At 36.6% G+C, this 26,750-nt stretch overlaps 1 protein-coding gene across 1 annotated transcript in view; it reads left to right on the forward strand.

Annotated features, from left to right (window-relative positions):
• Positions 1-26,750, forward strand: part of LOC107720336 (RNA-binding protein 20-like) — a 70,609-nt gene that overhangs the window by 24,739 nt on the left and 19,120 nt on the right. The window contains exons 2-5 of the mRNA XM_016528017.1: positions 20,820-21,825; positions 22,500-22,561; positions 22,946-23,043; positions 23,963-24,054. Of these exons, the coding sequence (XP_016383503.1) occupies positions 20,820-21,825; positions 22,500-22,561; positions 22,946-23,043; positions 23,963-24,054 (1,258 nt within the window). The remainder of the gene's footprint in view (positions 1-20,819; positions 21,826-22,499; positions 22,562-22,945; positions 23,044-23,962; positions 24,055-26,750) is intronic.

Here is a 26,750-nt window from a genome sequence, read left to right on the forward strand (position 1 = left end):
AACACAAGGGTGAGTAATTAATGACAGAATTTTCATTTTTGGGTGAACTAACCCTTTGGGCCGTTTGCCCAAAAATGAAAACATGCTGACAGTTTACTCACCCTCAGGCCATTCAAAATGTAGTTGAGTTTGTTTCTTCATGGGAACTGATTTGGAGAAATGTAGCATTACATCACTTGCTCAACAGTGGATCCTCTACAGTGAATGGGTGCCGTCAGAATGAGAGTCCAAACAGCTGATAAAAACATCACAAGTAATCCACACCATTCTATTTATATTTTATATAAAGTAATATATTTATATTTATATAAGCCAGTAGCTCCAAACCCACATTGTATGGACAAAAAGACACTGCAACATTTTTCAAAATATCTTCTTTTGTGTTCTGCGGAAGAAATAATCTCTTAAAGTATATCCTTGATAATATGAAGTCTTTCTACACTGGCACAAACTCCCTTCGGCTGCTTACAGCTGTGGCGTCTGTCTTTTTGCCAGCACTACAACGGCAGAAAAGTTTCATCCTCCACTTCCTCATTTGTCTTCTCTGACAGCCTGCGTGTCTTTATTAAATCCAGTAGGGATATGACACCAGTGCGGCCCCTTTTTCCTAGTGATTTTCACACAGGTCCTCCAACTTCCTTGAGTATGTGGCAGCTGTTCACGGGTTTTCTGTAATCTTCTGTATTTACAGTCATTACAGTAATGGCCATTTGATAAAGAATGTTTCCGTTCTGTGGAGTACACATGTGGCCATTTGCCTTTTTCATAATGCATCTTGCTGAGAGATATTATAGAATAGATATTCTGTAATGTGTGTTTTGGCTGTGATTGTAATGCATCCAGCCATATCTTTGATTCTTAAGGTTTGAAATAAAGTCAGTGTTTTCCATTTGTCGTCATTGATGTGCTAACAATTTAATGCTACATTCCACCATCCCAGTTGTCAACAAACTGCTACTGTAAGGCCTAAACGGTTGACCAAAACTCTGGGGTCATAAACAGCTTAGACTAATCTTAAAAAGTTAGTCATCTAATTTTTTTTTTCCTTTTAAGACTTTTTTAAAGTCAGTTATAAAAAGGAAGAATGGTCTTATTTGAATCCAAAAAGTAAGTCTGATTACCTCTTGGCTAGCTACTCGTTGATGAAACTATAGTTTCTCTGACACAGTCTTAATATAGTGGCTATGTTTATGCAACTGGCCCCTGGTGTGCTAATGGATTGGCTTGAGAATGGGAATGCTAATGGATACTGTCTTTTTAAGTATTTTAAACCACCTTGAACCAGAAGGCCTTGATTAGTTGGCTGATATATAGTGTGTTCAAGTCCTCCTGGGAAGTTCGTATTTACGAGTTTGGAAGTCGTAATAACGGTCAGGTGCGTTCATATCGCTTTGGTCGGAGCGAGATGGAGATTTACCTTTTCTGCATAGAAGTCGACAAGATTTTTTAACTCTACATCTACAAAATGATGAATAAAGAATGTGCATGGGGTGTGTTTTTGCTTTTTTTTTTCCAATTCATGAAGGTGTTGTAAATGTAATCATTATATATTGTGCCATAATTGTACAATGCTATGGAATTTTGTACATGCAAGTTTAAAAAAAAAAAAGTAAAACAACTGACGCACCCCCAACCCAGAAACATGGGGCTTAAAGAAAATCCTAAGTTTCCCAGTTGTAATTACAATGTTGTGGTTCCGTTCAAGTGCGTTCAACTCGTAAATAAGTGTTCCGACATGACTTCCGACGCACTATTTGATTAGAGTTAGAACTGAACTGCAGAAGGGTAGATCTTCAGGAGCAGAAGTTGTCATTTATTTCACTCTGGAAATCTTGTGCGCTCAAGCTCAAAAGACATGCGAAGAGGAACTTCGATATCTTTCTGAGGGCGAGTGTGCGTGTGTATGTGTAAGTGCATTTAGGCAGGCATAGATTTCCATGTGAGGACAGAGACAGGTGGATGAGGCACTGGATCCTGATTGGTAGGGGAGGACATGTTTCTAGGTAGTTCTTTGCAGTGATTGGCTGAGGAAGGTGGTATCGCTGGGGAGTGACAGGGCGTGATTGGCATCCACAGGCTGATGGTGCTGACAGATGGTAAAATGCTACGCAAGCTCTGGACAGATCTCACTCACAGGGTGGTGGTAGTTGGGGCGGTCAGGGGGCGTAGGGTGGGGTGGCGGGGCAAAGAATGCTGGAATGGATGCCTTGAGAATGTTGTCCTGAACTTGGATATAATCTGCTTATGTTTGGAAGCATCACCCTTTATAAATATATGTATACATTTATATATATAAATATATGTACAGAGATGAAAATGTTCTCTTGTGTCTTGTTCACTGTGACACTGCAATGAGCTGCATTTCAAAACCAGTTAGCCTGCAAATCGGCCAATTAATCTATTTTGGTTCTGCCTAGTCAACACGAAAATGTACACCCTGCCTCAGGGAACTCCTTTAAAGGAATAGTTCAACCAACAATTGAGATTTTTTAATTAATTTTTGAAAGTCATGTGGGGCAACCAAGATTAATAGAGCCTGAGACCCTCATGACTGTGTCAAGGTCAGTAAATCTCTTAAAATATGAGATGGTTTGACCTTTTTATGACAAGGCAAAGCTGGTCCAGGTTGTAAAATGTCATGTGTAATAAAGTAATAAGTTATGGTACTTTTTTCTTTTATAAATATTTTTTAAAACTTTTTGAAAATAATGATTACGATGTGTATTCCTAAGCATGTGTAACTTCTAATGATTACATTATTTCATCATTCATTTCATTTTTACGCCACAACAAATAACAAAGCAACTCTGTAAAGCATGACATGAAATAAAAGTGTTTTGAGTTTTATATTTGATACATCAGGCTTTTATGGCTCATATAATTTGGCTCATTTTATTTTTTATTCAGAGGTTCAAACCGAACAAAAATATAACATGTAATGCAGTTGCTGATATTTATATGTAAATGTAAGATGAAATTCTGATAGCTTGTAATGTAAAAACAGACTACTTACATAAAATGCATATAAATATCAGTTTACTTTTTATCTCCCAATACTATGTCTTAGTAAGATGATATTTAAATGCTTTGTTTTATGATCAAAGCTCTCTAGTTTAAATTTTTGGGGGCAAAACATATATGCAGTGCAATACAAAGATGACTGGGGGATGAAAAAAATAAACATTCCTCAAAAGCCTGATGATCGCATTTAATTTGTTTTTTCTAAAAATAAAAAAAAATGATGTATGGATAATCCAGTAAACCATAGTTGCTTCAGTTCAGTAAGATTTCGTCTTGAAATATTACTAACAACTATATAAAAGTTATTCTTACGTTTACTTTATAAAAATCAGTAAAGGTTTCATAGCAAAAAGACATGAAGGTGGACATTTTTATAATTACACTAAAAGGCCTTTCACTTGCTAAAAAAAAGTATAAACTATCAATCAGACAACAGAAAGCATGTAGATTGTGTACAACAGGTTTTTCAACAAAGTTTTGATCATATTGATAATTTAGAAGCCTTAGAAATCTGCCCCAGATGTGGTCATCATGTCGCTTTTGTTCTTTTAAATATTTTTTAGGAGGTGGTGGAAGTGCACATGACAGAAGTCCATCCTTCCACTGTTTAAAGTTTTTTTTTTTTCTTCTGTGCATTCTGGACTTGAGCCAGCGTTGAACAGATTGAAGGCCGTCTGTGTTGGCCTGAGTGTGTGAATGTTGAATGTAGTCCACATTATGATGTGCTGAGCTGGCTGGACTTAGAATATTCATAGGCTGGTGGTCCCAGAGCCAAACGCTCTGCAATCATCTGGCCTCTGCTCTCAACACGTGCTGTGACATGTACTGTCAGCAACCTGCAGGTAGGTGGGCGTCTTTTTCCTGTGGCTGTCAGCACAGGGGTTGGAGCCAGAGCTGCACTGCCCAAACCGACCAATAATACTGGTGCAGTGTGTCCAAGAACACTCAGACAGAAGGAACATTGGACCTGCTGTTAGGAACTCCGTTCCAAAACCTAGTGAGTGGCCCCGCCGCCTATATAGGCAGCATCCTGAAATGGAACCTTGCGAGTGACCAATTTGGAACTCTCTATAAATGCAGCAGCTCTGCACGCCTCACAAATTGCATTCTTGCAACTGATTTCAGTGGATGTTGGCATGTTGACAAGCTAAACAACATGATACTTTAATTACAGCCATATGACATGAAAAACGCGGATGGAATCACAAAATCCAATCATAGATTTGACTGTATAATGTGGAATATCACTGCAAAATTTGGATGAATAAATCAAAAGTAGGGCTGTACACTTAGGCCGCATATACAATACATGGTTCAAGTGACCCAGTTCCGATTTTTTTTTCCTCCTATGTGGCACAGATCGGAAATGACTGACAAATGTGTAAACAGGAAAAAAGCATGTGGATTCCAATATTCTCTGATCGGTTTCAGGCCTCACTCATATGTGGAAATAAATCAGATATGTGCATTTGTGTCTGCCATCTAAGCGGACAGATAAGATATTGCCCTGTCAGTGAGTCGTACATCACTGATAAAGTGACAGTGGCAAAAGACGTCAACTCAGGTGGACGCATCTCTGGGTCAATGAGCACTGTTGCCAAGTCTGTGGTTTTCCACAGTCTTGCACTGTTTCCACTGGTTGTTTCCAAACCATCACACAACGGGGGAAACCGTGGAAAACCACGACTGGGCTAATTTGGGCTTGTTCTGGATAGGAGTTGGGCTGGTTTTGTTTCGCAGTCCTGGCAACCCTGTTAGTGCATTTCACCAAGTGTATAATGTAAATGCAGAGATCAGTTATGGGTCACTTTTAAAAGATGTAAGCTTGTGTCTATGAATATAAAGTGAAAAAATACTGTTCATTTAAATATGGAGCCTGCATGTTCTGCACATCTATATTCACCATTTAATTTGTTAAAAATATCATCAGATACACACAGAAACTCAGAAGTCTTCATTACAACCCATCAAAATAAAAGTTGAATGTGAAGAAAATATGATGTAAATATTTTATTATTGTATAGTAGAATGTACTTCTCAAAGTAAATACTTCAAACATTATTTTTTTAAGAAATAGCAATCAAAACCACACAATTTTTCATCCATGTTTTAATTTAAGCTCTTTAATTAAACTTACTAAATTAATTTACTTAACTTAAATTTAAGTTAAGTAAACCTCTAAAAAAAGTAATTGTTCAAATTTCTTTTGATTATATTTTAAAAGATGAATTAGATTGTTAAAGTTTTATGCATTCATATGATTACCACTGTTTTTAATAATAAATTTGTTTTAAATCATAAAACACAGCATTCAGAAACACTGAAAATGGAAAACACTGAATTTGGGAAAACTTCAAACGGAATTAAAAAAAGAAAGAAAGAAAAAGAAACTGAATTCATAGGTCACCATCTAATTACCATAAAAGCAAAAAAAACATTAAAAAATCTCAATATTTATGTCATGCTGAACAATGATTTATCATCACTTTTCAGTATTGAATTGAATATGCGTTTATTAACTTTTCCCTCAACTCATTCACCATCTTGGATTTACTTTTCACTGAGCTTGTCACAGTGCATTATGGGATTGTTTTCTCTGTGAATACGTCTTTGTGTTAGATGAGCATTTAAGTGATGCTTTAAAGGGTTAGTTCACCCCAAAATGAAAATTCTGTCATTAATTACTCACCCTCATGTCGTTCCAAACCCGTAAGACCTTCGTTCATCTTCTGAACACAAATTAAGATATTTTTGATGAAATGTGAGAGCTCTCAGACCCTGCATAGACAGCAACGCAACTGTAATGTTCCCAGGTCCAGAAACGTAGTAAGGACATCGGTAAAACAGTCCATGTGACATCAGTGGCTCAACGTCAGTTTTGCGAAGCTACGTGAATACTTTTTGAGCGCGTAATCGACATAATCAGCGTTGTTTACGTTCGGGGATAAAGCGCGCGCATGAACGTAATCTGTGTAATCAGTGTTGTTTACGCTTAGAGGAAAGCGTGCGTATGTGTTGTGATACTCTAAAATGGCAGAAGATGTAACTCGGGGGAGAAGAATTGTATTTAGTAGACACTAAACCAGTCTTAAAGTTTTATTTCTATGCTGAGGCCGTGACAATTTTTAGGCTGCTTGCTTTGTGCAAACACTGTAACACCAGTCATCACCTCTGATGCACAATTATATCGCAGCTACATTTGTAATTTACATTTATAGCTTGGTTTTATTATAGAATCGGGATTCAAATGTGGGAAATGGGTAACACATTGTGTGACACAATGCCCTATTTATTCACTCATGTTTTCTTCCTTTAGAAGTGCTTGTAAAAGTCACCATATGTTATGACTAAATATGGACCTTTTAAAAACCTCTCGGGGGGAATGTGATGGTTGTGCCATTCCTATAGCACATGAATCACATTCCAAAAGCCTGCAACGCTACGCTGTTGCCTCTTGGACTAGACTGTGGTTTGGGTCACTCCAGAACATCGTAAATCACTCTCTCCTCAATGGCGTTTGGCTCAGACACTCCCCACAACTCCAGCTGGCCAATCCGGACCGACTCTAATGACTTGACCAAGTGGCATATAAGCTGCGTTTGCTGAAAGGCTGTTAATGTCGGGGTGATTTATTGAAAGCTGGTTCAAAATTATATGCGTGCTTCACGTTTCTGCTTTCTAAATTTTGATTTTATACTATAGTTGTATATACGTTTATAGTTTATGCGTTTATAGTTTAAGCACAACAATGTTTATTAAACTGACAGTTGCGACCCTAAAATCTGACTGATTGAGTCGTACATCAAGTGAATTTTAGTGGACTTGGGATATTGAGCTCTTCACTGTAAGTTGAGAAAGCTCAAGAAACTTTAACTTTTTTTTAGATTATAGACTATTAAAAAAAAAATTTTTCAAGTTGTAAATGAAGTAGTAAAGAATATAGGAGTATTGCAAATACGTTGTAAAGATTATTGGAGTATTTATAGTTTTTATGGTGCTTCTATTTCAATCTTACTACTTCAAAATTTCACATTTAACTCAATATGTTACTTGCTCTTTCCTTGCCCTTCAATTGCGGAGTACAAATAGTTTAAATCTTACACCGTTTTTTTTTTTCTTTTTCAATTGTACTCCACTTATGGAAAAAAGTGCTAAATATCAACAGTTGGTCTGTGCTTTAATCAAACATAAATGCTAAACAAAGAGAACACTAATCACCCGAATGGTGACTTTCAACGTAGTACAACTTTTACAATAAGATATAATCATGCTACATCGGGGTTATTATCATTAATTAAAACTATTAAAAACATTTTTGTTAACTGAACTAAAAAAAATGAATATTAGATGAAAAAACTAAATGGAAATAAGGCATAAGTTTAGGCTGAAGCACAAAAAAATTAAAATATACTGGAAAATGGAAATAAAATCTAAAACAAATAAAATAAATTAAAAATATGAATAAAAACCCCAATACTTTATAAACAATACTAAAATAACATGCAATGTCAACTTTTTCTGTTTAGATAGTTCAATCAACCTTTAAAATAGAACAGACAAAATGAAAGTTGTATGTTTTTCTTTAGGTATTTTTTTAAGGTAACACCACACCACTAGTGCTGCAGACGCCTCAAAAATGACACCTCAAAGTGAGTAGAGATGCACTGTTACTTTTCTAAGCAAACATATTTGTGATTATAGTGATGAAAATCCCATACACTTACATTTTAAGGAAGGAGCTAAGCTAAGAGTCAGTTGAGGTGTGAGATTTCTCTGTTAACTCTGTGTGGACCATGAGATTTTCTGAACCAGCAGATGTATCTTCCAGTGCACACTGCCCTCATTAGGCCATATGTGGATCAAAGGACACACTAAATGTTTGGGATGCTTTGGTGACAGTCAGAAATCTGTCAGCACCATCTAGTGGATTTGCTCTCTTTACTGCTTATGGCAAAGAATGAAATCAGTCACTTGAAATGACAGTTTGTCAGGGATTAACTTAAACCTATATAACATTTTTTATTTTTTTTTATTTTTACTTACCATTTGTCTATATTGTTTCTTTTGAATTTGTTTCCATTATTATTATTATTATTATTATTATTATTATAACTATTACAATGGTTTTTACTTGTTTATATGTTTTAATTTGAATTTGTTTTCCTTTATTTTCTTACTATTTCACTTAAAAAAAAAAAAAACCTGTATACCAAAGCATGTTGCTTTAAATACAGTTTTATTTCTCAGATCAGTGAATGTTACTGGTTTTCCTTCTCCCCTTTGTTTTGGTGTCAAAGTAAAGGTCTAGTATTACAGCAGTCATGTTATACCTGTCAGAAAGGTTTGACTGAGAGTCCTGTGGCCCCCTGTGGCTAAAAAAAGGGAAAGAATCTGAAATGCTGGTTGTTTTGTCGTCCGGTCTGAATGTCAACAGATGGCTGGCTGTAAATCTGTCACATTGGCACCTTGCTGGGAATTGGATGCTGTGCCGTTTGTGTACAAAGGCCTGTTTATGGCAGGCTGTGAAGAGCATTACAAAATCACAGACTAATATTAACTAATAAGAATAAGAAATAAATGGTTACTGGATTATCTAAAAAAAAATTTAAACAAGGTAACAAACTTGTAGTTTGATTTAAGAAAGTGTTTTAGTTGTCATATATTTTTATGTTTTATCTATTCATTAACAGTCAGTAACAAACTTTGAGGAACTGCTAACAGATCAGTGGTTGAGTGCATTCAAATATAAATAGGTCTATATGAATACGGTAATATAATTTATGGTTTCATTACATTTTTTGTATTTTACTTGGTACTGTATGTAAATGAAATAAAAACACATTAAGCATTAAGTCATGTAATAATGTTTGTTAATGTTATTAAAGAAAGTAATTAAAAAAAAAAAATAGCAAGTATTATAAAGTCTCGCCTGACTTTAATGTAATATGTGTTCTCTATAGGGTTGTCAAAATGCAAACCCGCTGTTTTCTGGCCTTCATTTGAGAAGAATACTTTTGTTTAGAGCATGATGTGCTATCTAAAGTAAGTAAATAAATAAAACATTTGAAATGTATTACATGCTAGTGTATTTGTGTTTATAATTATCTGCAAGCTTTTAAACATAAACAAGGTAAGATACAAAGATATCATAAATAGAATTTTGAATAGAAGTTTTTAATTAGGTGTGTGAAGCGAACATACAAAACTACTGTTAGAGAAAACAAGTGTTTATTTATTTGTGCTTTTGACATAAGACCTTATAGATAGCGAGATAATGTAATTATTCTGTAAATATAAGATCGTCTATCAGACTCTGTAACTGAAAGCATGTTTGAGGGCTGAGTTTGGACAGATTTCTCTCACTTTCAGCGGCTCTGAACACAGCTGGGTTTTAGGGTTTGGTGTCCATGTGTTTGAGCTCAACATAATTGAACCTGCTGAGTTTCAAGTTCCACTGGTCTTACTTTCAGATTAATTCATTCTGTTTTATTATTCATTAATTGTTCTTGAAATATTGCATGGAGTATCTTCATAGAGTGCTTTACAACAACCAGGGCTGTGCACTATTGAGAAATCAATTGAGAATGAACTTAACATTCGAATTCTGCTGCTGGGTCTAAATTTTAATTAAATCAAGGCCGTAAACGAGATGTAAATTCATTCAAATTTGAAACATAGAAAATAGAATTAAAATGAAATGATGTTCAGAAATTCTTATAACTCCTTTTTTAATGTGTATACAGTATATATCAGTTTTTCAGTTTGAATTTCCTGTAAAAAAACAAAACAAGTTATCAATCTGGCAAATTCATTTTGATTAATTTGATTTTAATTTTGCAAGTTCAAATTGAATATTCATTAAATGTAGTGTCAAAACACAAATAATTACATCATTAATTTTAACTATTTATTACCTTATTCAATAATATAAATACAAAGTTTAAGAAGTTTAATATACTGACAGAAATTAACACCATCAAAATATCTTACCACTAATAGAAATGTAAGGTTTATTTACATGAAATGAAATTTCTGTTACTTAATGAAATTCAAGCTTAAAATGAAATATAATGTTCATTTTATGGCCCATGGTGGAACAACACTTCATTTTCACGGGAGGATCTAACTTAACCAAAATTTTGATTTGAGCATTCATAAAGTGATCTGAAAACAATGTGGTGAACATTCATATGGAAAAATGACAATTCGGTTCAAACATTCAGTTACTAAATTTCCCATTGCTAAACGTGTGTTGTATTTGATCAAATATGGGCTATTTTTTGATTATACTTACAATACTATTGCAATTTGGCAAAAATTGATAATGTTTTGCAACAAACACAATTAAGCAAATGAAATATTATTATTTTGATTATTGCGTGATGACGTATTATTTCTTTTCAGATTTCATCAGTAATTTTGTCAAATTTTTCCGCCCGAAGGTTGGACGTGATGATTTTCTGTTGTGTGTTAATATTCCCAATAGCTGAAGTAGATCTGTCAGGGTGTTGCGTTTTATCCCAGATGCTGTCAGCGCTTCAGTTTATCATGATAAGCAGGTGATAGCAATCATCTGTCATTCCAACGCAAGGATGTTGCTAATTAAAAATGTGAAAACTAGGACAGAGAGAAACTCGACAGATGAAGTTCTGAGCCAGGTGTGCATCTTGGCAAAGACAGAATGCTGTCAAACAAGGATCACATTCAGGATTTAATACTCAAACTCGTACGTGACTCCGGGAGAACATTTATGTCTGGATTTGGACTGCTCATGTTTCACTGAGATTTCACTTAGAAGGTCCTACAAGCGTATTTTTAACATCCGTATTGTGACATGCATATTTTGCTTTTTACTTAAATTTGTGTGGCTTACATTTTTTTTTGTCAGGCAACCTAAAAATGTGTTTCATGTATTTAAATTACGGGGGGTTTTTTTATTATTAAATTAACCCTTTAATTAAATTAAGTTAGATTTAATTTAATGAACTAACCTTTTAATTACATTAAATACTTTTTAATATGACTGAATCAACCTCAATCATTTTTAAGAGTCAGAACAGATACAAATATATATCCTTTATATCCATTAAAGATGAAAAACGTTTGTTGCAGACAATCTGCAAGCTAAAATGAAATTAATTTTTAAGAATTAATTTACAAAAAAGCATATATATATATACATATAATCTTTAAAATTAGCCCTTGTATATTTATACATTTTATATAAATACATATAGAAACAGCTCTGTAGTTTATGCTGGAAAAATTAGTGTAGAAACAATTTTCACTCATAAATTACTAGTAAATGTCACAGTTACAAAGAAACGGCAAGTAGCAAGTTAAATTTAACGTGAAATTTTGAAGCAGAAAAACTGAAGTAGTATTTTCTCATAAAACATACTCCAATAACCTTTAGTTATTTTCTTCAACTTTGAAAATCAGTGCGGTTAATTTAATTAAAACTGGCTATATATACAAATAAATGAGCTGTTTAAGAAAAATTACATGATTTATTTATTGTTATTTATTTAATTTGAATATGATTAAATAAACATGACTACATTCGTACACTGTTATTACACTGAATTGAAACAACATTAAACTAAATTGATCTTAATAATGACACTATTGTCTTCCGTAGAGCTGCTTTACAGCTAAAATTAAATTTGTTTCATAATTCATGAATTTTACAACATACATTTTTCTCTTTATTACTGCAAATCTGCATCATATAAAGTTAAAAAAAAAAGTTTACTTTTGGTTATACTTACAAAAAATACAATCGATTTTTGTTAGTTTTTGTTTTCTTTCTGCAAGCTCAACTAAAATGTAACTAGAAAATGAGTTCAAACTAAGTTAAATCAAGTGAAAAGCTGTCGTCCATGGTGAAGTAAAGTTCATACATCAGGTAAATAAGTATGCGTATAGAAACCATACTTGATGCATCGGATGGGGAGGCACGTCCCATTTAGGAATGGTTTCATCCATAAGTTTTTAGTTCACGTAACATCGCCCTCCCTGTTTTCCATTCACTCTCTTTTGCGAAGCACATGTGACACTTCATAACTCCAGCCGCTATTCCAGGCCAAATCAGCCTGCTGGAGCAGCACACATTCATGGCAAAGGGGACTACAGGCGGCTAGTGAACGCAGAGGCCGTTATAAAGACAGAAACCTGTAGACTTGAGTGAAAGAACAGCGCAAGGTAAGAGCCAGCGGCCTGCTGATGTGTTGACTGTGCGTTCTGCCATAAATTGTAAAGTGGCTGCCAGGTTTTTTTGATTTAATGCACTTTTAAATCTGTTTGTCATATATTTCAAGGGGCTAATTTATTATTTCCTATCTGAACGCGGCCTGCAGATGTAGTGTGTCAAAATGTGAGGAGGTTTGATGTTTGTGTGGCATTTCAGGAACGGCGCGATAGATGTGATGTTGTACGCAGAGACAAAGATGCGTGTTGATTTTAGTGAAGCGATTATTAGAAATTTAACACCGAGTTAAATTGTTGGAGGTTGTTGCAATTTTTGCATTTTGTGTTTGGTTGCATTTTTAAACTTTTGGGGGGTTTTTGGACAACAGCGATGCGACCTAAAGTATCTATAGAGTTACTGGATTAATTGAAGTCAAAGATTTTTTATTTCATTTATTTCATTTAACATAACTGAATCAACCTCACTACACTGTCATTTTTCTTTTTTTTGACATTGTAAATATTATTGGTGTTAGATTAAAAGATTGTTGGAAGGAAATACTGTTTCAATGTTTCTACGTCCGAATTTCATGTTCAATTCAATGTGTTACCTGAAGTTTTTGTGTAATTGTTTGTGAAATTTAATCAATTTCTGAGTGAAAATTGTTTCTGCACCAATAGTTTTTCCCCCCCATGGAGTTACATCAATCAATTAAAGGAACAGACTTGGTTGAAAAAGGTCCTTAATTGAACAGTTGTAAAATTATTAAAATTTTTGTTAAGTTCCTGAAAAGGAAGGATTCTGATATTGATTTACAAAAAAAAAAAAAAACCTACTTTTTTTTTTGTTGTTGGATAAAAAAAGTTTTGGCTGCATATTGCATTTGAAATACATTTTTATATACTTAAAATATAATATTTTATGATGCCTAAATAGAATAAAGAACAGTACAGTATAAACACAAATAATTTTGTTCTCTGATAAAACTCCAGTGTAGTATAACTTGCAATGTACAATAATTTGTAAGTTTACACTTTAAGTTCATTAAAGTGTGCTAGCGTTTGAAGCCGATGTGAAAAGAAACCTACATGCAGTACATTACATTACAGACACCAGATGCTTCTGTAAGCAGTAACTGAATATGGATATATACGCGCAACGCTACAAGTTTGTAAGGGTTTGTCAGGATAGACAGTCTTTGATTTCCTTGTTGAACTGTTTATGTTTGGGAGTACATTTTTGAATGTTTTATTTTTGTAATAAATGAAATGGGAGATGTGTTTCTTGAGACATTTTGAACTTCTGAATTTTAGATTCTACAGCAGGTTTTTATTACTTAACTTTTTATGAATATTGAATAACTGTAACGTGGTTAGGTGCTGTTCAGTTCCAGAATTAAAAGGGGGAAAAAGTTTGTTTACATTTATTTTAGCATTATAAACATGATAATCCTGAAAATAGCCAAATCAGCGTCGGTGTAAAGTTGCCGCTTTAAATTGAGAACCTTTCGATTTGAAGACTATGTGATGCATTACAGCAGCAGAACATCACACGAACCACAACATTTAACACATGAACCTACAATAAATAAAACCAGCATTACAGCAAATACATCCAAGAGAACATATCATTCCAATTCAAACAAAAAACATCACTAAAACCATTTTTAATTATGTTTGTTAATATCTGATGCTATTTAACATGCATGGTTATGCTTATATCAGTAGGCACATGAGTAGACAATGTTAAATATATTTGCAGTAGTTGTGGTTTCTTTGTGGATTTTCTTAAAGGGGTCATATGATGCGATTTCAAGTTTTCTTTTCTCTTTGGAGTGTTACAAGCTCTTGGTGCATAAAGAAGATCTGTAAAGTTGCAAAGACTAAAGTCTCAAATCCAAAGAGATATTCTTTATAAAAGTTAAGAGTCAGCCACGCCTACCTAAAACGGCTCGTTCTAACACGCCCCCACATATCTACGTCACTATGTGGAAATATTAGCATAATGCCGCCCAAATGTGCACGCAAAGAAAGAAGGCGTGGTTTCAGGAACAGCAGTAGTGTTGATGCAGCCATGTCAGGGAGATGCTGTGTTTCAGTGCGAAAGCAAAAGCACTTTATTTGGCCTTCCGGAAGTAGATGCAATTAGGAATCATTGGTTAAGATTTATTTACAACAGAACAGCACAACCCAGATGTTCGAATTTGTGCAACGCATTTTATGGACGACAGTTTTTTGAACCTAGAAGAGTACAAGGCTGGCTGTGCACAAAGGGTATTTCTAATAAAAAAAAAGGGTAAATTCCGACTTTGCTATGACAATCTGGTGCTTCTGAATCAGCGACTGTAAGTATGTTTTGTTATTAGTTTAAGTATTTGCTATTGACTGTTCAAATGCAGAGTTTTGCGCAGCGCAGAGTAACGCGTCGTGTGTGTGTGTGTGTGTGTGTGAGGGGAACAGGATCACATCACAGGAGAGTGAACTGTCTGTCAGAAATCATAGCACGTCAGCTGTCTTAACCGCGGCTTGTGTACTGCATCATCACTGTGTCTGTCACGCGACTCTGTTGCCCTTTCCGGCTTGAACTGATGGTAAAACTAACGACATTATTAACTGTCTTGATATTTACTTTGAAAGCTGACGCTCGCGATTATGGTAAGGGGCGTTACATTTCCGACGCGTGCTTGTGGTGTTCGGCCAATCACAATGCACTGGGTCAGCTGGCCAATCAGAGCAGACTGTGCTTGTCAAAGGAGGGGGCTTTGTTGAAAACGACGTGTTTGAGAGAGGCGGGGCATAGAGGACCTACAATAATGTACAGTATTTGAAAAATAATGTGTTTTTTTAACATTAAAGCATGTCAACATATTTTGTTACACCAAATACACAAAATAATGATCTTTAAAATAGCATCATATGACCCCTTTAATTCTCAGTTGCCTGTGCTGGTAAATTCTGTTTTAGAAATATTGTAGTGAATGCAAATGTTTTTGTAGACTGAGGACTGCAGAACTACTGTTCAAAATATATTTTTTAATGTTTTTGAAAGAAGTCTCGTCTCTTATGTTCACCAAGGCTGCATTTATTTGAACAAAAATACAGTAAAAATAAGTAAAATTGTGAAATATTATTACAATAACTGTTTTCTATTGGAATATCGTTAAAAATCTAATTTATTCCTGTGATGAAAAAAGCTGAATTTTCAGATTACTCCAGTCTTCAGTGTCACATGCTCCTTCAGAAATAATTCTAATATGCTGATTTGCTGCTCAAGAAACATTTCTTATTATTATCAATCTTGAAAACAGTCATGCTGCTTCATATTTTTGTTGGAAACGGTGATACATTTTTTCTACATTCATTGATGAATAGAAAGTTCAAAAGAACAGCATTTACTCAAAATACAAATCTTTTGTAACATTTTTTATATTTTTACTGATGCATTTGAACAATTTAATGGATCGTTGCAGAATAAAAGTATTAATGGTTACACTTTATTTTACAGTACATGTACTTGCAGTGTACTTAACCAAGAATAGACTGGGTAGTATAAGGTAACTACATGGGTTAAGGTTAGGTTTAGTACCAAGTTATTATAGTTATTGTAATTGATATAGTAAGTACAAATGTACACATGGAACAGGACTGTAAAATAAAATGTTACAGTATTAATTTATTAAAAAAAAAAAACTGATCCCAAACTTTGTGTATATATATATTTCCATAATTTCATTAATTTTTTAATTTTTTTTTATGTTCAAGCAATGATAAAACATTCTGGCCATTGCGTCTTTTGTTAACATGTATTGAAGTGCTGTTTTATTATATCAGGAGGTTTTGCTTTCTGTATCTGAGGCATGATGCCATGCATTTCCAGCAAATAAAAGTTCTGCTCTTATAAACTGGAACAGTTGCTTTCGGGACGCAGTTTCTCGCATCATGAGGTTGGCGGAGCGTGACCTCTGTGCTCTTGTCAATTTATCCCAGGATTATCTAGAGACAGACGAAGAGTCACACAGATTGTTCCTTCCCACGGCCCTGATTGGTGCAAAGACATTGTACATGCACAATAGCGTATAATTATGCTCCGCACATTTCCTGTCCTAAGACAGGCTTGTATTAATTGGTGAAGGGCATTTGACACCTGGATCCTCTGCTTATATGAGAGTCTAGAAGCGAGCGGGCAGCTGTGGAAGCCGTATTGGTTTGTGGTGGTAGCTGAGCGTGGTGTGTTGTGTGTCACTGGTGTATTTTGGGCTTTTGAGTCATGAAGATAGGACGATACCGCTGTAATATTCAGCAGTCCTCTTTAATGACACAACTATGCAAGCAAAATTGCAGACAAAAATGTTTGTTTATCCAGAGTTTTGATTTGGCCAATGATAATCAATCATTTTTGGCGAAGTATTTTTGGTATTTTTGGCAAAATACCAAAAAACACTACAACATATTAACAATGTGCAAATTAAGTTTTTAGTGGAAGAAAAACAAATCTGTCGAACGAATCTATTAAAATAAACTTAAATAAATCTGGCAAATATGCTTTAGGTATTAAGCACTACTTACGTGCTACTAACGTTACAATATTTTTGAAACCCAACCTGAGAGAGTCAGTCGTTGCGTTTACGTGCACTTACGATGTGTAAGATCATATTATAGCATGCCAACCATAAAGCTAGACTTTTTAAATACATCGTTGGCTCCATTTCTGCACTCTTAATTGTGTTATGCTGCAGTTGACCAGCTGTTGGGTCTCAAAGGCCAGTTGTACCATAAAATCTAATTTATGTATGTTGTGTCTTAGCCCAAGATTTCCATTACATTTTTGCATGCTGTTTCACATGTCAGGTTGTCCAGGCTAATGTCTAGTAACTTGGTAATATACACCCATATTTAAGTACCAGTTTACTGCTGCTACTGCTTATAACAATAAAATAAAACTGTATCTTTTAGTTTCCACAAAGATATAAAGTGCCTCTCAACACAAGTAGCCCTTGGCTACAAGCTGTCTTGCTAATAACAAACCTTTATTGAAACTAATATCTATATCTCTTTGTGGTCTGAGAAATAAGTTAATATTAAAAAATAATATTTTATTTATTTATTTATTTATTTTAATGTCCACAAAGATATAAAGTTCCTTTCAAGTCATATAAAGCACTTGGCTACATGCTAATGTGCTAACAACAACCCAATATTAAAACTAGATGTGATCTGAATAATAATAATAATAACTAATACAACTTTTTTATGTACATTTCTTGTCCACAAAGATGTAAAGCGCATTTTGAAGCATCATAAACCCTTAGCTACATGCTAACATGCTAACAACAATGAAACAAATATACAAATATGTTTCTTTGTGGTCTGAGAAACATTAAAGTCAACTCCAACCACTCATGATAGTCTACTTTTCCCAAACCAATCAATTCCCTCAAGTATAAAATCCCACCCTACATTTTTTCCATGTATTATATTAGTGGTAGGGCTAACTGTGTATGAACTCTAGCAGTTGGTTAGCCTTATTCCGAGTTCACACTGCACGATTTTCAAACTCATCGGATCGCCATTGTTTTCACACTGCGTGACTATCTGGGGTAGCATTCAGTTGCTGCTGTGTTCACATTGCACGATGGATCGGCGACAGGGGGTTTCACACTGCATGACTTCACAATAGGAAGAATCGCCGACAGCTCTGTTTGCTGTGTAATGTCATTGAGAGACGACGGTCACTATATCCCTGCATAAATATCAGTGTCACGGGTTTACTGCTGAGCGGAGTCAGGAGCAAGGAACGGAGAGAGACGAGGAGTACATCAATCCAACTGGGTTTAATTCACACAAAGAAACACGGAACACTCACGCTATACATGTAGACATAGACAAGCTCTGGGGCTGGAGCCGACACTGGAGCGAGCTCTGGGGCTGGAGCCGACACTGGAGCGAGTTCTGGGGCTTCATGAATGCGTGGTGGGCTTGCCATATTATCGCCTGACGGGCTTGCCACATTAATGTTCGTTCGGCTTGCCATATCAACGGGCGTTTGACTCGACTCGGGAACGGCCGGCTTTCTTGACTCGGGAACTGCCGGCGGAGGGGTTCCGGATCGGGATCGGAGACTCTCCAGACACCGGATGACTGTCTCCTTCCAGTCGAGGTCGGTGGTGTCTGGGAGCTCCGTGGGATGATGGAATGTCATTCCGATCCGGAACAGCGTTGCGAGGGTTTCCCCCTCGAGGGAGCTGGTGAGGGCGAGCGGCACGAACGCCCTTGCAAAGACGATGGGGTCTGGGCTCGCCTGAGCCAACACGATAAACATTGATCGTTCCTCCATTTGGGGACGTGGAGGAACGCACGGGAAAAAAAACAAAACAAAAACTTTCAAAAAACGGAAATCAAACGGGTAGAGGGGGTGCCGCTTACTTTTTGGGTCCGGTATTCTGTCACAGGTTTACTGCTGAGCGGAGTCAGGAGCAAGGAACGGAGAGAGACGAGGAGTACATCAATCCAACTGGGTTTAATTCACACAAAGAAACACGGAACACTCACGCTATACATGTAGACATAGAAAATACCGGACGCTGGAGCACACACAGGGAACACTATATATACACACATGACAGGATGAGGAGAGGACAAGACACACCTGGGATCAATAGACATAAAATGGTGAACACCTGGAATCAAATAAACCTAATTAGGACAGGAACAGGAAACTAACCAAATATGGGCGTAGGAAGGCACATGGGGAGCAAGACACACAAAACACGGAACAAAGTCTGACAATCAGGAGTGCTTGAAACAGAGGTGGCCTGTTTGCTAATTTCTCACTGCAACTCTATATTCATTAGACTAATGCTTTAAATACTGATGTAACCATTTGCTTTGGGTATAGATATTTTGGTTTGTTCTTACATTTTCACCCAGGGGTATGTTACAGTTGCCAATAGTGCCCTGTGAAACTCTTCAAAGTGTATTCCACCATCTTAGATGAGACTCAAAATCATAAGGAGCATGCATTATGGGTCTGAAGTGCACTGCACACAACATATGGAGCAAATCCATCAGTATATCACTCAAAGGCTGGGTAGGTGATTTGGTTAAAAAAAAAATTTTGTTATACTGGTTGAAAGTCTCTTCGCATCCCAATAGCAATCACTAAGTTAAGTGGTCTAAGTGTATTTATATGTATTTATGTAATCTGTGAAAGTCATAGGACCATAAAATGTTCGTCCAATCATATCCCTCGATTCCTCCGAGGGCTACGATAGGCTGTCCTACCTACCTGTGAACATATGTATTTGCATTCCTACACACACCCTGTTCACGCAGACATGATACGTCATCAGTGCATTCCAGTGCGCTATTGCACACCGAGCGAGAATGGAAGGTGTTATTATTGTAATATTACGCACTTTGTACTGTAATGTTTTCCCTCCGGTGAATGAGACATAAGGTAATGTGACGGCATTGCATTTAATCTTCCACCAACGCCGTCTCTCATCGTGTCGCTGGTTAGCCTCTGGTCTGCCTGTGCGCGTTCATGTGTATTGGAGGAGTTGTGGCTTTGAAGAGTAATTTGCAGGGAGGGTGGATCTTGTTTTTTTTTTTTGAGCTAGCTTGCTATTGCCAGCCTCTTCGAAATCACCTACCGTACCTTTAACAGGAAGTGGAGAGGTAAATTACCCCTTAAGTCATTGAACACTGCGTAGGAACACTGTAAATTGGAATGCAACTATGATCTGTCTCCTACATGCAAATCTTTAATATAAAGTATAAAAAAATATAAAATATGTGTTATAAATATGAACATTTGTGTAATGAGTAGAAAAACGGACATAAACTCTTATCTTATTATCTTCTGGTCTAAAGAAAGAAGGGATAACTTATTTAGAGCCGTTATTGATGTGTGAACTTTACGATCTGGAAAGGCTCCTGTAAATCCATGTCATAATCTTAAATTACTCCAGCAGTACTCTGGAGAGGTGCTAATCCCACCAAAAGATTCAGTTGCACAAATTCAGATCTGAAAGGACACCTTTCTTTCGTTTCTTGACTGCTCATGTATGACCTTGGCCTGTATTTGAAACACCAGAACACCTGGAATCTACTTCATGAAAAACCTCTGAGGTTAAAGGACTACAAAATCCCATTATCATGGTCTGTACCTTTGAGAAACATTGTTGTTCCCTCTTTCACCACTAATACAACTTTCCCTTGGGTCTTTGCCACTTATGTCAGCTCTTGGCTTGGAGGGTGTGTGCTCAGCTAGAGGGGTATCAGGCTTGCACAGATATTTTGATTGATAGTAGTGCTTGCTAAATTTAGCAAGCATGTGAGCGCATTAATCAGTCCACTCAAACAGGGACAGTGAGTCTAGAGTTTCTGCACTCATCTCTGGCCAGGAAGAATGTTTCTGAATTGGACAAAATCCATTTCAGCACCTTGAGGTTTTGCAAAACAACATCTTTCAGTTTTAAGAGCTCTCATTAAAATTGTGAACCATGTAACTCTTTGCATAGTCCCTTGTTGATGTCTAGTTTTTACTGTGTACGTTTGCCATGGATCATGGTCATTAAATTGATGAACTGTTGTTTGTCTTTCCACAGTACCTCAGGAGAAAAGCTTGCTAATAAGTCTGCTCCTCTGGCTAGTGCTCATGGTGGACTGGGTCAGAACCTGCTGCTGAGTCCTGCCAGTCTTCAGCTGGCCCAGCTTCAGGCCCAGCTCACCCTACACCGCCTCAAACTCGCCCAGACCACCAATACTGCCGCTGCAGCCACTGTCCTAAATCAGGTTCTTTCTAATGTGGCCATGTCCCAGCCTCTCTTCAACCATCTTCGGGGTTCCAGCATGGCCCAGGCCCACGGTGGGGCCTTTCCACCTCCACCCATAGCCTTCCCACCACCAAATGCTGCACTGGGACAACTGGTTGGTGGTGGCTTTGCCCCAAATCCCACGGGAATCAGGCCCACCAACTACAGTGGGGTGTCCAACCAGAAAGCTAGTCAGCCAAATGATTTGAGCAAAAAGGCTGGAATATATTCGACGGACACGGACCGTCGCTTGCAGTTTGGATATCTGGGAGGGGCTTCAGTGGTCACTAGTAAAGCATGTGATGGGGGAGAGTATGGTGGAGCCTCTACACAACCCAGAAACAATGTCCATTTTCAAAGGGACTTCTACTCCTCAGAAACACCAGTACAACAAACTTGTTTCATGGGAGGAAGCAAGGATCAGAATCTTGGATCAGCCTCATTAGCCTCTAAAGATCAATGGAAAGGTCCGATCAACTTGGGGAAGATGGATATAGGTACAGGAACAGGTTCTGGTGGTTGGGTACCACCCGGACCAGGGTTTGTGGGTCAGAGAGCAGAGTTGTATAACCCAGAGGAACCCACAGCAGATCCTAAGTTCAACTCAACATGTGGCCCAGGGATTGGCCCACCCCTTGGGCAGCAAGGGGGATTTCAACAGCAGCCACAGGTTTCCCAGAGTGAGGAAGGGGGGACCTTGCAATTGCAACCCCACCAGTTCAATGACTATCACGGGACAACACCTTTACACCTACCCCATCAGTGCACCATTTGTGAGAAGAAGGTTTACAACCGGAAGGTGAGTTGAGTAGATCTTGAGTAGATCTTGTTGGTTGAGATTAATGGAAATGGCCCATTCACACCAACCTCATACTTGTATTTAATCCTTCTTGTGATCAGATAACAAAGACGGATCTCAATACTAGGTTTGAACAGAATCAAATAGTTGTAAGACAAACCTCACAAGGCTCTTACTTTTTTTTCCCTACATGTGCCAAATTTATGTTAAGCTTTGAATTATGCTAATGTACTATGCACCATATCTACGTCTGTCCTGATGTCTCAGCTCCAGTATACAGAATTGAGATCCAGTTGTCTGGACAGCAGCAACAGTTTTTTTCCAGTTATTTCTGCAGAACTGAGAGGGTTTTTGTGATACTTGTTTAAAAAGGGGTCATTGGTTACACTAGGGTGTGAATGCTTTTGTGGCAGCTGGCATGTGTCGAGTGGAGGCAGGTTTAGAGGGGGCGAGGACGCAGTTGTTCTGCAAGAGTTTGCCATAATCGCATTCGTTCTCAATTATTGCTCACCTTTTTCTGCTGTGAACTACTAGCTTTCTAATTGGCCCAGGTTGTGGATACACCAAGGGAATCTCTCACTCTCATAGAGAAGGATCATAGTGAAGTCTATCTGACAGGCGTATCGTGTGTGTGTGTGTGTGTGTGTGTGAGTGTGTGTGTGTGCTGTTTTCAGGACTGGGACCAGCATGTGAAGGGCAAATTACATCTGCAGAACTGTTCGCTCTACACCAAAAGGTGAGTACAAAGTACCATTTGTACCATGTTACAACATTCATCAATTGATGAGCAGTGTATTTTTAAGTGTCTTATGATGGTGATAATCAAACTCTGATGCACGTACAGTAATAGTTGCTAACCTGGACTAGAAACAAGATAGTTTTAAAGGGCTTGTTTGTATGTGGTCTATTTTGATCCGAGTTACGTACCGGTCATCGCCTGTGATTCTCTTGTTAAACATTTTATAAGTACAGCCAATCTCCGTATTAAACACATTTATTTTATAAAGAGTCTTCTTCCATATAGAGAGAGTTATGACCTGAATTCGAGTTGTGTCATAAGATATAGTCAGACCAGATGCACTGGGATTTAGGATCTAAATGCAGTGCTGTCCCTTCACAGCCCGACGCTCGGAGCAGTGCACTTTCCAGTATCATCTGAAGGATGTCTCAACATGGCATTGAGTAACACTATGGCATACACGTCGGCTGCCAGTCAAGGTAAGTCAAATCTCCTAATTTGTAGTAAGATGTAAGTGCTGAAAATTCAGGAGACTGAAAGCTCAGGGACGTGATTTTAGAGGACTCTATTTTTAGGGCTGTCAGTACAGTGGCGGGGGAGTGGAGTGTCTACAAACTGGCACACTGAGTGACGTGTGCTAACACCAGTTGTTTTGCTTGTCAGAAATGACCAAAAAAACTTTTCATTGGTCATTTTTATTAAATGTGTTTCTTGTTTTGATATCTTTTTAACTATCTTATAGATTAGACTCCATGAAATAACATGCTTGTTAGCTTTTGGGCCATCTATATACTAGTGTACTTCTCTGATACAACCACTGACTAGCATTATCCTAGATAGCACACGTACGTCTGCACGATGTCTGTTAAAGATCGCTTCATCTGCATCTGCTGTGTACAAACATCTGTTAGACATTTTTAGGATGTAATTTTTACATGTTTTCATTCTAAAAAATACGTCTTGCAGATGTAAATGCAGACGTCAAATAGACGTCTGTGATGTAAGTGTGCTATCAGGGAAAACATGGTTTATCTGTGTTATGCTAACACTTTATTTATTTTTTTAATTACTTTATATCCTTTTCCAAATATCATTTGGTTGCAAATTAAGTGACTTTCTGTGGTTTTGTTGGGCAGTAACTAAACTAAAGGCTATTGGCTATTTTAAAAAGAACTGCAAGCCGTTCAGTATTCCCTGCCCCAACTTCCTGTTTCAATAGGAAATACATCAACACAAAAATACTTTAGTCAAACTATTTCATGGAGTCTAACTATTTAGTGTTTCCTCAATTTATTTGCTGAACAGTTTGCTGATTAGATGTATTCTACACAATTAGTCAACATTTATTACATAAAAGCATATATTTGGATCTGAAGTGCCGTTTCCTGTTTTCTTCAGATGTTTCAACAGGAAGTGCTTCATATTTGCCTGCCACAGCCATGAAGTCATGTCCTCTCTCAGGGGCGGGATTTACTTCGCACCAAGCAGGGGTAAAGGTTCAAATTGGGCAGACAATTAAACAGATGTTTTTTTATTTTTTATTTTTTATTAAGATTCACATGATATTTGGTGTTGACTTTTTAAGAAACATGATTTAAACATTGTAGTAGTCGTACAATTTAAAAAATGTCACCTAGCTCTAGTTGATGAGGTCTTTATTTGTGAATATTTGTTGGCTTATCTCATAGCGTTGTTCTTTTCGCCTTTAGCTCACACGGTTTGTAAAGAAGCCAAGAGTGTTGAGATACAGAGTGTGCTATATTTAGGTCACACTATTTCATTGACTGACAGATGAAACTTGGTGCTTATTATCACAGTCTAACGGTTATTGTTCAAAGGACAACTGAGCCATCTTCACAGCTAGAGCTCGTTGAGAGCAGGTGGAAGCCAGCGGTATTGTATGGCTCAGTCACTGATTACGAGTAAAGAGTTTAGTATGGTAGCATCAATATGGGACTGTTTCTGTATCAAGAGTTGTGAATATATAGCTTTGAAAACTTTCCAGCACAACTGCATTTTTCAGCTAAATCAATAGGTGCCGATCACACTCTGTTCAGGTAGTTATGTTGTCGTGCTGTTGTAATAAGGTTTGAATGCATCAGGCTAGACAGATCTTGTCCTGTGTGAAAACTAACACTAGTTTTTGTTGTCCGGGGACTTTATTTAGCTGTGTGATCAGGCTCCAAAATTAACTTTTTGCCCGACCTGCCAATGCTGGGTGATTAGAAAAAAATCTACCACGATACAAAGCACAGTATCACGGTTAGAAAGAATATATATTATATACTGTATATATATATATATATATATATGTATATATATATATATATTATAACAATATATTTAATGACAAAAAATATATATATATAACAATTTTCTTACATAAAAAATAGCGCTGATCATTGCTGTCAGTTGTAGCAATATAAACAATCTCTCAGTGAAACATGACATGACACAAAACCACCCGTTTTGCTTTTTTTTTTAAGTTAGGGCAAAAAGAGAGAGATTTTATTTATTTATTTATTTATTTTGGTTTGCTTTCCAGCTAAAAAGCTGATGGTAAACATTCCACTGAGATTTTCTTCAGTAAACGAGTTATTGATTTGAATATCTTACATCAGTGTGAGTTTGACTGTAGTTCTTGCACTGTATTTTGTTGTAATTTCTAAAATAAATAAATGTTACTGGCCAAATTGCCTGTAATTCCACGTTATTTATGTACTCGCCAAAACCAGCTTTTATCTAGCAAATGTTACTAATTAATATTAAAAAAAATTTTTTTATTTAATAATCATATAATTTTAGAATTAATTTTATTTTTGCATTATTCTGTCTTATTTAAAAAGTTATAATAATAATAATAATAATAATAATAATAATAATAATAATGACTTGCATATTTAAGTTTAGTGTAGCAAACCAAAGCAGACTGAAACTGAGTTACTAAGAGAGAATCATTGTTACGCCATTTAGGGATGGTAAATGTTATATGCCTTATAATCGCAGTTTACAGTCATAATAATAATAATAATAATAATATTTATAATAATTACTTGATTAATGATAATTATACTTGGACTAAGTGCAGTGCATTATAACACAAGTTTGGGGTTGTAGAATTTTTTTTATGCTTTTGAAAGAAGTCTTATTGTGCATTCACACCGCCGCCGTCTAGAGCGTCAAAAATCACTCTGGCCGCCCTGCCAATAACGCTGTAGAAAGATTCGTGGACGCTCTGACGCTCTGACGTAGAGACGTAGATCGAATGCTTGTCTTGTATTTAAAGGGGTCGCAAAGCAAACAAACTTGTTGATCTTGTGCAGACTGACCACAAGGAGGGTAACGTTATAAGTTAACCTCAGTAAATATTGTTGTGGACGAAGTATTAAGATCCTTTACCTCATAATGTATAAAGCACTAATACCACACTGTAAAAATACTCTGATACAAGTAAAAGTCCTGCATTGAAAATGTTACTTAAGTAAGTATAATCAGGTATGAACATTACTTTATGTAAGTATAATCAGGAAAATTGATTTAAAGGTTTATAAGTGAACTGGGACTATTATACTATTATTTATTATACCATTAGATTATTATTACTGTAACGTTAATGCACATCAGCAACTCACCAGGAACACCAACAATCTCAGACACCTTGGTCCACGCATCATTTTTTTAAATTTATGTCCCTGTACGCAAACAGGGACACGTCGTAGATTATTGGGAAACCCGCCACAGCAATAATCAACTTCTCCTCCATTTTGCTTGGGAACCAATGTGGTCGGAACCAAAGTTTACAGGACTGCGTTCTCTGCAATCCTCTCAAGCGGTGGACTTCTACGTTCCGATTGGTTGCCGCCGAACCGCGTCATAGCTCATTACCATAAAGTTGACCTGATTTCAACTCTCCTCGACGCCCTCACCATCCAAGACGCGCCGCGCCGCTGCTCGACGCCGGCTCACATTGAAAATGAATGACTTCCGGCCACTTTGACACTCTCGACGGCGGCGGTGTGAACGCACGTTTATTATGGATTTACACATTTTGGCCAACTATCTGGGTTAAAAAAAGGTAATTCCAGTACTAAAATCCCCAAAACTTTTAAATGCTAGGTACATATTACAATGCATTATTAAAATGATATATTATATTATATTATATTATATTATATTATATTATATT

This window comes from Sinocyclocheilus rhinocerous, unplaced genomic scaffold, assembly GCF_001515625.1.
Source record: "Sinocyclocheilus rhinocerous isolate Xijiao unplaced genomic scaffold, SAMN03320098_v1.1 scaffold1292, whole genome shotgun sequence".
Lineage (NCBI taxonomy): Eukaryota > Metazoa > Chordata > Actinopteri > Cypriniformes > Cyprinidae > Sinocyclocheilus > Sinocyclocheilus rhinocerous.